General features: G+C 46.5%; 1 protein-coding gene across 6 annotated transcripts in view; it reads right to left on the bottom strand.

The window, feature by feature from the left end:
* The window catches only part of TRIP13 (thyroid hormone receptor interactor 13), a 37,281-nt gene that overhangs the window by 20,149 nt on the left and 1,261 nt on the right, over positions 1 to 15,871 (bottom strand). For all 6 annotated transcript variants that reach the window (XM_058430132.1, XM_058430136.1, XM_058430135.1 and 3 more), the window contains exons 2-10: positions 14,841 to 15,006; positions 12,930 to 13,059; positions 12,018 to 12,073; positions 11,163 to 11,253; positions 7,962 to 8,034; positions 5,003 to 5,066; positions 4,127 to 4,213; positions 3,754 to 3,860; positions 486 to 639 (exon numbers count right to left, since the gene is read on the bottom strand). In XM_058430132.1, the coding sequence (XP_058286115.1) occupies positions 486 to 639; positions 3,754 to 3,860; positions 4,127 to 4,213; positions 5,003 to 5,066; positions 7,962 to 8,034; positions 11,163 to 11,253; positions 12,018 to 12,073; positions 12,930 to 13,059; positions 14,841 to 15,006 (928 nt within the window). The remainder of the gene's footprint in view (positions 1 to 485; positions 640 to 3,753; positions 3,861 to 4,126; positions 4,214 to 5,002; positions 5,067 to 7,961; positions 8,035 to 11,162; positions 11,254 to 12,017; positions 12,074 to 12,929; positions 13,060 to 14,840; positions 15,007 to 15,871) is intronic.

Genomic DNA, 15,871 nt, shown 5'->3' with positions numbered 1-15,871 from the left:
TCACTGTGCCCATGGCACGATGTTCCTATCATCACAACAGGCGACTCAAGAACATGACATCACATGGACCCTGTGACCACAACCAGCAGTCCATACTACGCCCAAGATGTTTCCTCTTTCAGGTAAGGATACAGGCCCCCCGAGAGGCAGGGCACTGGAAAAGCCCAGGGTAAGCTGAGAACTAGGATTTGTGCAGCCAGCCAGGTGAGCATAGCCGGTCACTGACGTCCCCTACACTGATTGGTACCTCAAATAATGAACAATGATGACTGTATTGTGCCAAAAAACCAAAAACATTGAGTCAGTGGCCCTAGTTTCAACTATTAGCTCAAGCTGTCACATACAAAACTAGTTTTCAATTTAAGAAGGGAGTTAATGCGTATGTTGAAATCCTCCACACTGGAACGAGCTTATTTTAAGCTATCTTAATTAAGAACATATAAGAAATCCATTTGTATCAAGAGGGGAAAAAAAAATAAAGGTACCTTCATCAGTTCTTCCAGACAAGAGAGGTAGATTTTGAAGATGGCTGCTGCAGAGGGCGGCCCAATGTACTGCTTGATGTCAGCCCTGTCCACGAAGGCCACGTCGATCTTCTCGGTGATGTTGGAAGTGGTCAGAATCACGACGTTGGAATGCCTGTTGTGGCCGAGAAGCAAGCACCACGGTCATCACAGCTGTCGGTGACCCAATTCTATCCTGCCCTATCTGGCAAGGAGGTTGGCAGGATGATGGCCAGCAGGCTGCCAACAGGAAGGAAAGGGGCCTTGTGCCAACACAGGCCACACAGACCCCCCAGCCTTTGCTCTCGCTGCTCCTCGGCCTTCCGGGAATTCTCCTACAGCCCCACTTGGCTCATTCCCTCACTGCCTTCAGCCTTGGCAAGGATCTCACTTTCACACAGCGTTCCTGACCGTGCCACCTACCGTAGGCTCTGGTGCCCACCACCACCTGGGCATGGCCACTCATCATCCCTAGACATACTCTAGAGCTGGGTTACTTCCCATGTTCATGATCTGCTCTCCCCTCTAGCATCTAAACTCCATAGAGAGAGCCCCTGTTGTCTGGTCTGTTGACCAATGTCCCCCAAGGGTCCAACATGAGCCAGCACAGAGCAGGCACAAAGTGCCCCCAGGGAGCATGCTGCACAGGCCTGGTGGAGCTTGGCTGCACGTGTGGCAGTGCTACCACTGCTGCCTGGGGAAGGTCAGCTTTACCTAGACCCTGGCCAAGGGAGGGCAGGCCCTGTGCCTGTGAGATGGGGTGAGCTAAGCAGAGACAGGGCAGGGAGCATGTGGGTCCCCGGCAGAGGGAACAAGGTACAGATGTCGGGTGAGCTCCCAGCTGCTCAGTCCAGCACCAGGAGGGTGGGGCTGCAGGAAGGGCCAGAGGGAGGCCTAGGCCTGGAGATCACGACCCAGGGGCTGACAATCCAGAGATGCAGGAGTGGACAGGACTGGTGGGGGACAGAAAGAGTCCTCTAGAGAGGGGCTGGAAACAGGAGCACGAGGGAATGAAGGCAAGAGAGGCAAGTGTGTCTCCTTGTTTCTTCCTGAGCCACACGCCCTTGTGACTGACAGGGAGAAGTCACGGTGACCTCCATCCTCTGGTTTGAGTGGTAGGTGCACAGTGAGGCCATCAGTGTCATGCGGAAACCCAGGAAGTTAGGGATTTGGGGCCCAATGAGCAGTGTGGGAGTGCGCCTGACATCCTGGGCATCTAAGCCGTGATGTCTGGTCACAGGGGGATGTGCAGGTCTGGGATTCCCCCCACAGAACCCTGAGCTGTGCTGAAGGGGCACACGCCAGGAGAGAAGGCCACAGACAGGCTGTGTAGACCCCTCCCTGCAGAGAGATGCCAGCAGCATAAACTGGGGAAACAGGAGAGTGGAGGCCGGGGAGGGAGGCACAAAGAGATTCAGGGAAGGGGCCATCAGGGTGTCAGTGCTGTGCAAAGTTCCAGAAAGAGAAAAGTGAACACTCATGTGAATGCGGGGCTGCAGGGCTGCTGGGCTGTGGCGGGGGTAGGGGCCAGATTGCAGTAGACTGAGGGACGAGCTGGGTAAGGAAGGAAGTGGATAAGAGGAGAAGGAAGCCAGAGGCAGGGGAGGCCCCCCTCCAGGACCTGCACACTTGTTGGGAACAAGCCCCCCAAAATCTGGCCATAAACTGGCCTCAAAACTGGCCATAAACAACATAGGGACAGACAGGTTCTGGCTCGCCCATCACACTGCACACTCTGCAGCACTGTGACATGTTCATGGCGGCCATAACACCCATGCTGGAAGGTTGTGGGTTTACCGGAATGAGGGCAAGGAACACCTCGCCCGCCCAGGGCGGAAAACTGCTTAAAGGCATTCTTAAGCCACAAACAATAGCATGAGCGATCTGTGCCTTAAGGACATGCTCCTGCTGCAGTTAACTAGCTCACCCTATTCCTTTAATTCGGCCCATCCCTTCGTTTCCCATAAAGGATACTTTTAGTTAATTTAATATCTATAGAAATAATGCTAATGACTGGCTTGCTGTTAATAAATACGTGGGCAAATCTCTGTTCAGGGCTCTCAGCTCTGAAGGCTGTGAGACCCGATTTCCCACTTCACACCTCTATATTTATGTGTGTGTCTTCCTCTAGCACTGCTGGGTTAGGGTCTCCCCAGCCCAGCTGGTCTCGGCACACACTCCTGCGGCTGACCCGAGACGAGTGCTTCTCAAGAAGCCAGATATGCTCACTGTGGTGAGACAGCGGTGATGGCCTGGACAAAACGTTCCACTGCACAGTTCAGTTTGCTGTCACCCCACACTCAACAATCCAGCTTCTGAGAATGCCCAGGACTCCCCAGGCACCCTGAGGGCAGAAAGAGCATTTCAGAGAAGGAACCCGAGTCCTGGCTGAGCACCACACAGGGACAGACAGGTTCTGGCTCGCCCATCACTTCCTCGGGAGTTGGGCCAGCAGCCGTCCCTCCTTAAGCTTGATCAACATGGGCTACAATGACAACAGGCCCTGGCCCTGTGAGGTTGGACTGTGGAGATGTGGACCATCTGCCCACGAAGCTCTATGTCCTGGGCCAGCAGGGCGAGCAGGGGACAGCCATTCACCTACGAGCAGCACTGGTTGGTGCTGACACTGGGTGGGATAGGAGAGAAGTGGGTGGGATAAGGCCTGAATGTAGCAGTTCTTCATTTTACGCTTTTCTGTGCTACGTAAAATTCTTACCATGCCTGAGTTTTCTTTCACATTTTTTTTTTTTTCTGAGATGGAGTCTCGCTCTGTCACCCAGGCTGGAGTGCAGTGGTGCGATCTCGGCTCACTGCAACCTCCGCCTCCTGGGTTCACGCCATTCTCCTGCCTCAGTCTCCCAAGTAGCTGGGACTACAGGCGCCCACCACCGTGCCCGGCTAATTTTTTGTATTTTTAGTAGAGACAGGGTTTCACCATGTTAGCCAGGATGGTCTCAATCTCTTGATCTCGTGATCCGCCTGCCTCGGCCTCCCAAAGTGCTGGGATTACAGGTGTGAGCCACCCGTGCCCGGCCTTCTTTTACATTTTTAATAAACTAAAAACAATTTCTTTAAAAAGCATTTATGATATGCTGCCTCCAATGTGGAAAAGGAGTCAATACTCAATACCAAATGCACTTTTAGGTAAAAGAGCTGGGCACTAAGATCTAGAGTTGTACAAGTACCATGCATTTCTTCGGGACAAACTTCTCATCACTTCTCAGAGAAAATCGCTGCATGTCCTGGTTACCTTTTAATCCGATCAATTTGGGTCAAGACAGCATTGACCACGCGGATGGCATCTGATGGCTCGGTGCCCGCCCTGCAGGCATTTCGGGCGGCTGTGAGACTCTCCACCTGTTGGGAGGGAGCAATGGGGTCAAAAAGGACAGGGCCTGGCACCTCACAGGCAGCTATGGGGATACGTCCCCCTGAGCACGTGGAAAAGATGAATGAATGGGTGTTCCCATGCCTAGCCTGTGGATGCTGCGGGAAGGTGGAAATGCGCACAGTGCAGAGAGGGCTAGAGGGAAGCCTGGCCATAGGAGCATCAGGAGTAAGCTGTGTCCCCACAATGGCAAAAGGCAATTCTGTCATGAATTTTCTTATTTGGAAATGCCTACCTCATCAATCAGCACGAACACCAGAGCATCTTTATCATCAATCAAATCCTGAATCTTCTGAAACATCTTGGTTACCAGCTTGCCACTCTGGAACCCAAACATCCTTTTAGTGTCAACGTGCAGGGACCACACTGCCAGGTACACAGGGGGACCCTGACGTGGCCTGCTGCCCCGGTTGCCCCCACAAGCCCACTGTCTCCTGACAGCCCCTCAGAAAGCTCCCTACATCAGAGAAGCCAGGGCAGCATGGGAGGAGGTCAGCCTAACACTCTTCCCCTCTGCTTTGAATGCCAGGGTGCTGAGACCTGAGACCACACCTGCCCTGCCCGGGATGGCACAGTGAGGGTGACCTGTACCTCTGCTTTACCTGTGTGTCCTCTCTGATGAGGAAAAGAGACAGACCACAGATGCAAACAGGCTGGGATGCACTCCTCACAGGCTCTCCTGTGCCCAGTGTGCCTGGTCCCACCTCACCTCACCAGAGGGATGTGCACATGCCAGGTGACTTGGGCACAGCTCCTCAGAGGTAAGAATCACCTGTGACATCACCTTGTCTGACCCCCTCAGCTCACAGACAGCACTAGGGAGCACAAGCACCAAGGATATGCATGGCAGAGCTGCAGTCCCCTGAGTGCCAGGCCTGCCCCCCTAAGAGTCCATCGAATGTCCTGTCCCAGCCAGTCATAGGTCTGGGGAGAACCAAGGGAGGGTCCCCATGGGCCCCAGCTCCAGAACCTTCTCTGATCACGGTCAGCCCCAATCCTCACACACCTTTCCCACCCAGTTCTCTCCTAAAGCTTCTAGAGGAGGATTTGCCTAACATACATTTTTTCAGCTATACAATCCAGACAATTAGAATTAATATTTAATACTTACTTCCGAAAACCACTTAGAAAAGAGGCTGTGGCTGTTTATTTCAATTAATTGGCCATATTGGTACCTGAGATAGAAAAAAGGAGTTGAGAGAATTACTAATTGGTCCTGTGGATCCTCAGTGGCAGCCATTCATGCGTCTTGAATGCAACATCTCAAGTGCCCAGCATCAGGGGAATTACAATTACTGACAAAGAATCGAGGAATCCAGCCCTCCATGTACTAAATAATTATGAAAAAGTCTAACAAGATTCAATCAGTAGTTTTAGACCGTACCAATTGAGTTAAAGACTAAAAACTCCCATTTTATATCTATTTACAAATTATATTTCTATATTTAAAAATATTAGCAGTACTAATATAGAAAACAAAACAAAATAGAAGCATCAAGAGCTTGTGGCAGGAGCTGAGCATTTTCCCCTCCTTCCACAGAACCCTAAACAGCACAGACCCCAGAGCCCAGGAATGCTCAGGTGGCCCAAAGTTAACCTTAACACACACAGACTGACCAGAACCCAGAACACTCCTCTATCCATTCAGAAGCCCGCAGACAGATCTGGGCGTGCTTAACTGCTGACTAAATCACCAGAGAACAAGACTGAGGCCAGAAAGAAGCTGATTTCCAGGTCCTCTTTTCAGTTTCTTCCACGTCAAAAGTCCACAAAAGAAAAAGAATTACGTTCAAGAAGCATCACTGGCATTCCACGTAAAAAAGAGAGACCATTTACTGATACTGTTTATAAAACAGTGGAGGGATACAGACAATCTAACAGAATAAAGACTGGGTCGAATATTAAACAAAATTAATTATAAAACATGTTGGTTCTTTGATAGAGTGAGGAACAAAGGCTTGCTAAGACTTCTTTTTGCCATTTCTAAGCCATAAAACCAATGCATATTTCCAGATCTTTGTACTGGAAAGTTATATTCCTTATAATAATAATATTTTCCTTCTCTTGTGTTTCCCTCTCTGCCCCTAGAGATCTTTTTTGGTTATTCTTTGGAGGCAGGGTCTCACTCCCGTCACCCAGGCTCACCACAGCCTGGATCTCCTGGGCTAAGGTGATCCTCCCGCCTCAGCCTCACAAGCAGCTGGGGCCACAGGCATGTGCTCCCATGCCCAGCTAATTTTTTGTATTTTTTTGTAGAGACAGGGTTTCTCCATGTTGGCCAGGCTGTTCTCAAACTCCTGGTTTCAAGCGATCCACCTGCCTCAGCCTCCCCAAGCGCTGGGATTACAGGCATTGAGCCGCCATGCCGGCATGCCCCTAGAGATCTTGAAAACACACATGTATTTCAATATGTCAAAGCAAAGGGCAAGTTGCTACACATAAGCTAAGGGGTCAAAATAAAGCAGTTTCCCTATGTGAAAACATTTACAAGACACTTTTGAAGAACTAAAATTATGTATAAGAAATTAAACCTAACAGGATTTCTGCTAGTCACACTGGAGTAACAGGAAGCAGATTTACCATCTAATCTTAAATGAGAAAACCCCATTTAGGGCAAAATGGATGAAACGACATCTGGTAAGGTTGCTGTACACAGGCAGTGAGGGCTGGGACTCCTGAGTCGAAAGACCAGGGACCCTCTACAAATGCCCTGACTTTCTGCCAGGAGGCATCTTCCAACCCGGGCACGGGAGGGAACCCAAGTGGAGTACAGCCACTCGCTGAGTCGAGGAGACAGAGATTGGAGTTCGGGGAGTCTGAGGTGACTGAAGGCTGCAGAACAGAATTCCAGAGGGGAAGGAAATATGAAGAAATACCTCAGAAGGAGTGCCCAGGATCCTCATGGCGCCCCCGATGTCCTGGATGAATACTCAGGTGTGTGTGAGCAGGGGACATTCCATGTAGCTATGTAAAGGGCACCCGTGGTCTGTGAGCTGAAGGGCTCCTGGACCTCACACAGGCTGAGAGGAGTGCATACTCCAACTGCCAGGGTGGAGAGTGCTCACGGATCCTTCAGCACACTCAGTGGAGACCCCAGAGGACTGCAATTTAGTGTTAAGACTAAACCTAAACCCCTCCCAATCAAAGCTTAAAAAAACCAAACCTCAAAGGATCACACCAAATCACAAGTAATGGAAATGCCTAATGGAACAAAATCTAACACTCACTAAAGGAAGACACAATCCACACAATTCAAATCACAATGTTCAGCATCTAATCAAACACTACCTAACATGCCAACAAAGCAAAACCATGTGACCCATAACCAGAAGAAAAACCAGTCAATAGAAACAGAATCAGAAATGACAATCACGATGGAATTAGCAGACAGAACATTAAAACAGCTATTATAGAGTTGTTCAAGATGTGAACAAGAACATAATGAAAGAAAAGTATAAAAAGAATCCAATAGAACATTCAGAGCAGAAGAATACACTATCAGACATAAAAACGTCACTGGACGGAATTAAAAGCAGATTAGACGACGTAGAAAATCAGTCAACTTGAAAATACAGCAATAGAAACTTTCGAATAAAACAGACATTTCTAAAGAACTGAAAAAAAAACACGAAAAAGCACATGAGTGGCCTGTGGAACAACATCAAACAGTCTAACATGAAAACAGAGTCCCAGATAAAGGGGGGGGCAAGGAAATTCAGTGAGGAAACAATGACCAGGTATTTTCCAGATGTGACGAAACCACAAGCCCCAAACAGAACGGAAAAGACAAATCCATAATTAGAGACGAACGTTCCATCCAGCAAGGGGAGAAAGTATAGTCTTCTCAAGTGCAATTCACCAGCAGAGATCATGTGCTGGCAATAAAATAAGTCTCATATCTTAAAAGACTGAAATCATAACTCAAAACTATGCTGAAAACAGAGGAATCAAGTGACTTACAGTGAAGGAGAGGAATCTATTATTTGTGTAAAATGCTTTAGGAAAAAAAACAACCTCCTGTTATAAATCCCATTCCCACGGCCCTCCTCTCACAAATTACCGAAAGTTACCTGCTTGAAAGTCTAATTGTCAATTTCTGGGCTAACGCTTTACACAGGGATGTTTTTCCAGTGCCAGGAGGACCTGTGACAAAGATCCAAACAAATATATTTTTAAGTCAGTGCTGCAACAAATTTCTTAAAACAATAGTAACTTCCATTATCCATAAAATATAAGGAATATAGTTAAAAGCTATTAATGTTATTACTACAATGAAGTCTGCTTAGAAGCTTAAATGCTATGAAATATTACCCATACACTTAGGTCTCCCCCTCTTTCTTACTAATTTCTACTCAACTTCATATTTCTGGTCTCAGCCTCCATCGCCTCCCCACCCCCAGCACTGCCCCCAGCTTCCCAGCCTGCGGTCCCACTTAGCATTGGGAACGAACATTGCATTTTCTAGCCTATATCTTTGCTGACACCTGTCCTTGTCCCCACACTTCCTCTATGAAATCCACTCGTCAAGGCACCTTTCAGAGGTCAAACACACCTTTCTTGATAAATGGAGGTGGAGGGGTCATGTGTTATTCCTGTTGTCCCCAGAACTACCCTCTTCCCAAGACAATTCTTAGTGGGTCATACCCCATACTAAACTCAAAGAGGCAGAGGCCAGCACTCTTGCACGCCTGCCTGCCAAGCGTCCCCTAGCACGATGTGGGCGGCAAGCCACCCAGGTGCCGAGGCAAGAGACCGAGGGCACGAGCTGTTCCAGTATAATAAAATATATAAAATAAGAATAGTTATACTAGATATACATCTTAGATATGATTATATGTAAATATCATTAATCATTAATTTGTAGCAATTACTCTTTATTCCAGTATTATAATAATCCTCGCTCTACAATTAAAACCTAGGAAAAACCAGGCCGCACAGAGATAGGAGCTGAGGGAACAGAGAGAAGTGTCTAGAAGGCAAGAGCGCGAGCCTTCTGTTACGCCCGGACAGGGCCACCAGAGGGCTCCTTGGTCTAGCAGTAGTGTCAGTGTCAAGGAAAAACACCTGCTACTTAGACCAATATGGAAAAAGGAAAGCATCTAACAGAAAATGGAGACATGCAACTCTAATTTTCTGCAGGCATTTTCAAGAATTAAAGAGGAATACGTAACTGGTTCCAAACAGAAACAACTTATTTCACTAATTAAAATACCTGCTGCTTACTCTGATGGTGCTATGAGGGCAGTATGTGGGGCCTATCTGCTCTTTAAAAGAACGTTGTGTTTTAAGGTCACTTTGTCACGCAATCTTAACTGACTTAAAGAAGCTAAGTACTCTTCAAGCTGCTATTTAACACTTTGCTACAGTTTCATACTCTCGAGTCCACTCAATTCCCGTGTCCCCATTCTACCCAGTGATATTGAAAACAAAACAAAACAACAAACCATCAGTATTTTCTCCTGAGAAGAACCAGACAGAATTTCTTTAAAATATGGCTTTTTCAGTTTACTCCTCACAAAGTAAAGCTCTGAGTACTACAAAGAAATATGAGGCAGTTTCTGTCTTAAAGAAGAGTTACAATCAGCCTGGAAACAGGCAGAATTCTAAAGAGTTATAATCAGCCTGGAAACAGGCAGAATTCTAAAGAGTTACAATCAGCCGGGAAACAGGCAGAATTCTAAAGAGTTACAATCAGCCTGGAAACGAGGCAGGGGAATTCCCTAAAGAGTTATAATCGGCCACTTGGAAACGAGAGCAGAAATTTAAAAGAGTTACAAATCAGCCTTGGAAACAGACGCGAATCCTAAGAGTTGCAATAAGCCTGGAAACATAGGCGGATTTCTAAAGATTTACAGTCAAAGCCAGGAAACAGGCAGAATTCTAAGGAAGTGATAATCGGCCCCGAGGAAAGGCGCAGAATTGATAAGAGTTATAATTAGCGCGTAAACAGGCAATTAGTTTGAATAGTTACTAGTCTGATACCAGAAGCAGTCAAGATTCTAAAGTTATAGTCAGCCGGGAAACAGGCAGAATTTTAAAGAGAGAGTTACAATCAGCCTGGAAACAGGCAGAAAAAATTCTAAAGAGTGCAGAGTCAGCCTGAAACAGTCGAATTCTAAAAAGAGGTGCAATCCAAGACCCTGGAAACAGAACACGAATTTATAAAGTTACAAGTCAACCCCAGGAAACAGGCAGAATTCCAAAGAGTTATAATCAGCCTGGAAACAGGCAGAATTCTAAAGAGTTACAATCAGCCTGGAAACAGGCAGAATTCTAAAGAGTTACAGTCAGCTGGGAAACAGGCAGAATTCTAAAGAGTTACAACCAGCCTGGAAACAGGCAGAATTCTAAAGAGTTATAATCAGCCTGGAAACAGGCAGAATTCTAAAGAGTTACAATCAGCTAGGGAAACAAGGCAGAATTTTTGGAAAAGTTTAATAACACAACAGTCCCCCCTTATTCAAGATTTTACTTTCCAAGGTTTCAGTTACCTGCAGTCATCCACAGTCCAAAAATATTATATGTAACATTCTAAAAATAAACAATTCAGAAGTTTAAAATAACTTTTATAAGTTATTATAATTGTTCCCTTTTCCTATTAGTTATTATTGTTAATCTCTTACTGTGCCTAATTTATAAGTTAAGCTTTATCATAGGAATGTCTGTATAGGAAAAAATAGTCTACATAAGGTTTAGTACTACCCACATTTGGGGCATCTGAGGACGTCTTGGAATGCGGCCCCCCACAGGAAGACTTGATTAAGTGCCGAATAATAAATGCCCCAAGGGCCGGGCGCAGTGGCTCAAGCCTGTAATCCCAGCACTTTGGGAGGCTGAGGTGGGTGGATCACCTGAGTTCCGGAGTTTGAGACCAGCCTGGTCAACGTGGCAAAACCCCGTCTCTACTAAAAATACAAAACTTAGCTGGGTGTGGTGGCACATGCCTGTAATCCCAGCTACTTGGGAGGCTGAGGTAGAAGAGACGCTGGAACCTGGGAGGAACCCAGGAAGTGGAGGTTGCAGTGAGCCAAGATCGGGCCACTGCACTCCAGCCTGGTCAACAGCAAGACTCCGTCTCAAAAAAAAAAAAACAAAAAAAAAAGTCCCAGGTGTCATGAGCTGGATCTGCTTCACAGAGAGGGGACATTCTAGGACAGCTGTGGCTCCTTCAGAAAACAAAGAGCAGTAACTCCTTGCAGAAGGACAAAGGTACAAGTAAAGGCTGAATTTCATGCCACTTATCTGGTCAAATAAAAGCCTGCATAATTTACCGTGGAGCAGCACCACCTGGTTCCAGGTGATGAGGTTGCTGTTGACGTTCTTGTCTGAAAACAGTAAAGTTGTCATCACATAATCGAGGAGCTGGTAGAGAAAAAAAAAAAGAGCTTGAGAAAGGTACCAACAAGGCAAAGGTCCCCAAGAAATGTGCCCTCCCTCAGGGCTTAATCCTACATGAGAGGAGGGAGCACAGGGAGCGAGGCCGCCTCCTAAGAGATCATCACCTCCAAATGCTTTCATTTCAGAAGAGAAAGGGCTTCAAAAAGGGAAAAGGAAAAACACTGGCTATTACTATTATAAATATAAGAAGAGAAACAAAATGATCACTTTTATTTAAAGTGCCAACATTAAACAAAACCACTAAGGGGTTTGTTTATCAAGTAATGAGTAAGCTCCTTCCTCTAGAATGATACAGCAGTTATTATTCGCAAAATAACAACCGCCACAATGCGGAGGAGCAGCCTGGGACAGCTGAGTGATGGTCTTCTAGCGAGCTGCCGGCATGGGAAAGGCCCTTCCCGTTGAAGAGGGTGCAGGGGTTAAGACACACTGGCCTTTCCTTTGTGCGGACAGGTCTGCCCACCTTTCCTCCTCACATCTCCAGAGAGTTCAATTCTCTAAGCTGCCTTCACATTCTCCCTTTCCCTCTTCTCCCTCAGGGAGCTCCTCAGAGACCAGCTCTACTCTGGAGCAATCCTAGAGGACAGATGTCCAGGACAAGGGCTGCCAGCAGACAGGGGCTCCCAAAAACCCATCTGCATCAAGTTGCTCAGGGGTGCTGGACAGCAAAACAGTAACGGTTCCTCTTCAAATAACAGGGCATTCTGGGAAAAGTCACAGCAACTTACGTGGGATTTGACTTCCACATCGTACACCAAGCTGTCCCAAAGCCCATGGAATTCAGCTGTGACAGAATTAAACAAAGACCTGATTTCAGGAAGGCAAGCAATTACAGCCGCCCCCAGTCAGTCTCCTCTGAGCCTAAGTCCGAGCTTCCCATTGTGCTGCTCCAGGTAAGACTATGACTCTGATAACAGGAAAGTATAAATTCCGCAAATTTTTCTTCAGATTTTGATTTTTATTAAAATCAAAGATGCAAAATAAATGCCAGTCACATGTAACTTTTGGCAGACAATTGGATGGAGTCAAAGAATTACACTTTATGTCTCGTTATCACGCGCAATAGTCTTTTAAAAAAACTTTAACTTCCCACTCTTCTTTATGATATTGTTGTCATTTATTTTACATTTATGTATATCATAATCCCCACAACATGTTTTCATTAAACTATCTTTTGGTGGTAAACAACACATTATAAAATTTATGATCACAACCATTTACAATTGTCTTTTACCCATGCTTCAACACAAGTTCAGACGCCAAATCCACCTGTTTCTCCACACGCTGACTGAATGAAGCTCTGGGCTCGGCCTGCTAGAGCCCATCAGCAATGCCCGTGGAGAAGCATCAAGCAGACAAGGAGCCACTCAGCAGGACAGACCAACCGGGTATGTGAGAAGAGCACATGGGCACTCTCTGTTAGCCATGAACTCTAAGGTACCCACCCAAAGGAACAGTATGGTCCCACACTGGAAATCTCTACTTTCCTCTTTTGTGATATACTTCCCATTTCATAAGAGAGAAAACATCCTAAAATCCTACAAAACAGACAAACAGAACCCCCCCAGTGAACTGACATGGCATGGGGTATGCAATCCTCTGACCTCAGCCTCCCCCTCAACTCCCATCACACCCCATACCTGCAGGTAGAACCCAGTGATTTGCTGCAATTATGTTTTCTGTCTCTTCCTCCAGATTTTCACTGCTGGGGCCATCTTCATTCAGCTGGAAGATGTGAAGTACAACAGTGCATGCACTCAAATCGATGGGCTAAAATAAGGGAAAAGCCAAATAAATCGACACACATTTCCAACTCTCACTTAATTCCAACCATACAAATTAGATGTTAAGGTCTACAAATAAAAACTGAATGTATAGTATAATCAAAATTAGTTCTCAGATTAGATGAGAAGGCTATTATTTTATTTCAGATTGAGGATTAGCTCTTTTGAAAGCTAATACCCATCCCTTGCCCTTTGGGCCCTACGTTTACTTACAGAATGAAAAAGTGTCCTAAATCCAACCTCCGGGATGTTATTATAGTCTATAAATACACTCACACAGATGTGACCAAAAATTGAGTTTTACCACGTTTTTTTTTTTTTTAATTAACTTATTTTTTGAGACGGGATCTTGCTCTGTCACCCAGGCTAGAGTGCAGTGGCACGATCACAGCTCACAGCAACATTAAATTCCCGGACTCAAGTGATCCTCCCACCTCCAGCCTCCTGAGTAGCTGGCACTACAAGTGTGCGCCACCGCACTGGCTAATTTTTTAAAACTCTTTTTGGAGATGGGGTCTTGCTATGATCCCCGGGCCAGTCTCTAATTCCTGGCCTCAAGTGATCCTTCCATCTGTCTCCCACAGTGCTGGGACTACAGGCCCGGGCCAGTCTCTAATTCCTGGCCTCAAGTGATCCTTCCATCTGTCTCCCACAGTGCTGGGACTACAGGCATGAGCCACCTTGCCCAGTCAGTTTCCTAACTGTGTCTTTTTACATTTGTTATTAACTCAGAGAAATGTTTACATCGGCAGATAGAAATCTATTTCATTCTTCTTAATGGCTATATTGTACATAGTGTAGATATATGGAATTCATACATTTATTAACTGATCTCTGGTGGACAGTTAAAATATTTCAAATTGTTGACTATTATTAACAGCACCTAACAAACATCTGTTCAGAAAGATCTACAAAATTGCATAATTATCAGCTATGATAAATTCCTACAAGTGAATCTGCAGTCAGAGAACATTAGAACTTTCCCTGGGCAGCCCGTGCCCTCCAGTTAGGGTATCCATCCCTCCACAACAGCGTGGGAAGCTCTTCCTTCCCTCAGACTGGCCAAAACCACAGCAGTATCAGATCTCAGTGTGCACAAAGCTCTGAGCATGCACAAACATGAGTCCTAACGTATGAATGGGGAGGTCCACCTCACGAGCAGAACTTAGTACCAAGCCTGTCCTTCACAGCTGGTTCTTACAGGACAGGAATTGTACTGCTGTAAGTGATAAGTCTTCCTTAGGAATGTTTCAGGTTGTTTTTATACTGGTGCCAGAATCGCCCCAATGCCTCCACGCCCTCACACAAAGCTCCTCTAACCCATACACATGAACTCAGATGGTGGGTGAGGTGGCCATGCATGGCATGAGATGAAGGAATTCTATAAGGCAAGCCCATCTTCTCATCTCTGTGGCCCCACACCTCCTATGGCCCTAGCACACACTGAGCACTTTATAAACATTTGCTGATTGAAAGAATGAGACACGGTACACAGGCCTTACCAGTGCAGCCCACTATCGTACAGCACTGCATTCTCATTCCTGGTTTCCAATCTGTCCCTGCTATACTGAGAGCACCCTGATATCAGGGCCACTTCCTACTCCCAGCACCTGGCTCCTGACAGCTCGCGAAAAGAACTTGTCTAGCCACCCAAACCAAGAGAAGTGAACCGGTTTCTGACAACAGGCTATGAAAACAGCAAGACATTCATGATACAGCCTTTGTATTCAGCTAACTGTTCCTTGGCCCAGCAAATCAGTAACTTACCTGTGAGTCTTTAACCTTTAATTCTGTGTCAACAATAGACACAGACTGCACATTTCTGGTCAAAAAAGGTTCATCAAACTCAGTCCATGTGTAATCACCAAACACAATATTATGCCTGTTGAGTAGCTTTCTAACACTCAGGTTTATGTCTTCTTTCTTTGCAGTACTAAAAAAAAGAAGCCAAAACACACATAAATGATCTTAGTTCAAAAACAAAATGTTAAAATTAAGTGTTTTGCAAAAACTCAGACAATACATAAGAAAGCGCAGTAGTTAACAGGACACGTTGGAGCTGGCCTGCCTGGGACCAAATCTAGAGCCACCCCTTGCCTGTGGGTCCTCTACCAGCTGTGCCCTGAAGAAGCTGTGCCTCAGCTCCCAGTTAGAAAAAGGGGACAACCCTAAGAGTTCTCGCTATGCTGGGCTACTGTGAAGTCATTAATACATTCAAAGCGTTTAGGACAATACTTGGCACATAGTAAGCACCCAATAATGTTGGCTTTCACTATTATTAATGAAGTTCCACAGCTGTGGGGTCAGGCCTGGGGTCTGCATTGTAACAAGTCTCCAATAGCTGTGATTTGTGCTGAGAAAATCTAATGCTTTAAGCTTGGCACCCAGGGCTTCCCTCAGCCCCCCTTACTGCAGTCCTCCTGACACCTCCCCTTTCTACAACAGTGACCTGGTCCTGGATCACGCCTCTGTGCCCTGCTGTGCACGGTCCCAGCTTACTGGGCTGATCAACTGCAGTCACCCTTTAGGTTCTACTCAATGTCTGCCTCCCCATGAGCCCTCCTGGACAGGCTCCTCAGAGTCAGGCAGGTGATCTGTGGCCCCTTTGCAATCATCCCAGCACCCTACAAGCAGCGACCACCATGCATAGTGTGGTTGTGTGCAGGTGTCTATGAACTCTGGTGCAGTTGTACGTAGGTGTCTGTCCTCTAGGTGCAGCTGTGCTCTGGTGTGATTATGCCTAGCATCTCTGGGCCCAGGTGTGGTTGCACATGGGGTGTCTCCAGGCCGCGGTGGCA

Source organism: Hylobates moloch, unplaced genomic scaffold (genome assembly GCF_009828535.3).
Source record: "Hylobates moloch isolate HMO894 unplaced genomic scaffold, HMol_V3 SCAFFOLD_17, whole genome shotgun sequence".
NCBI lineage: Eukaryota > Metazoa > Chordata > Mammalia > Primates > Hylobatidae > Hylobates > Hylobates moloch.
This window is presented reverse-complemented; position numbering and strand designations above follow the sequence as displayed.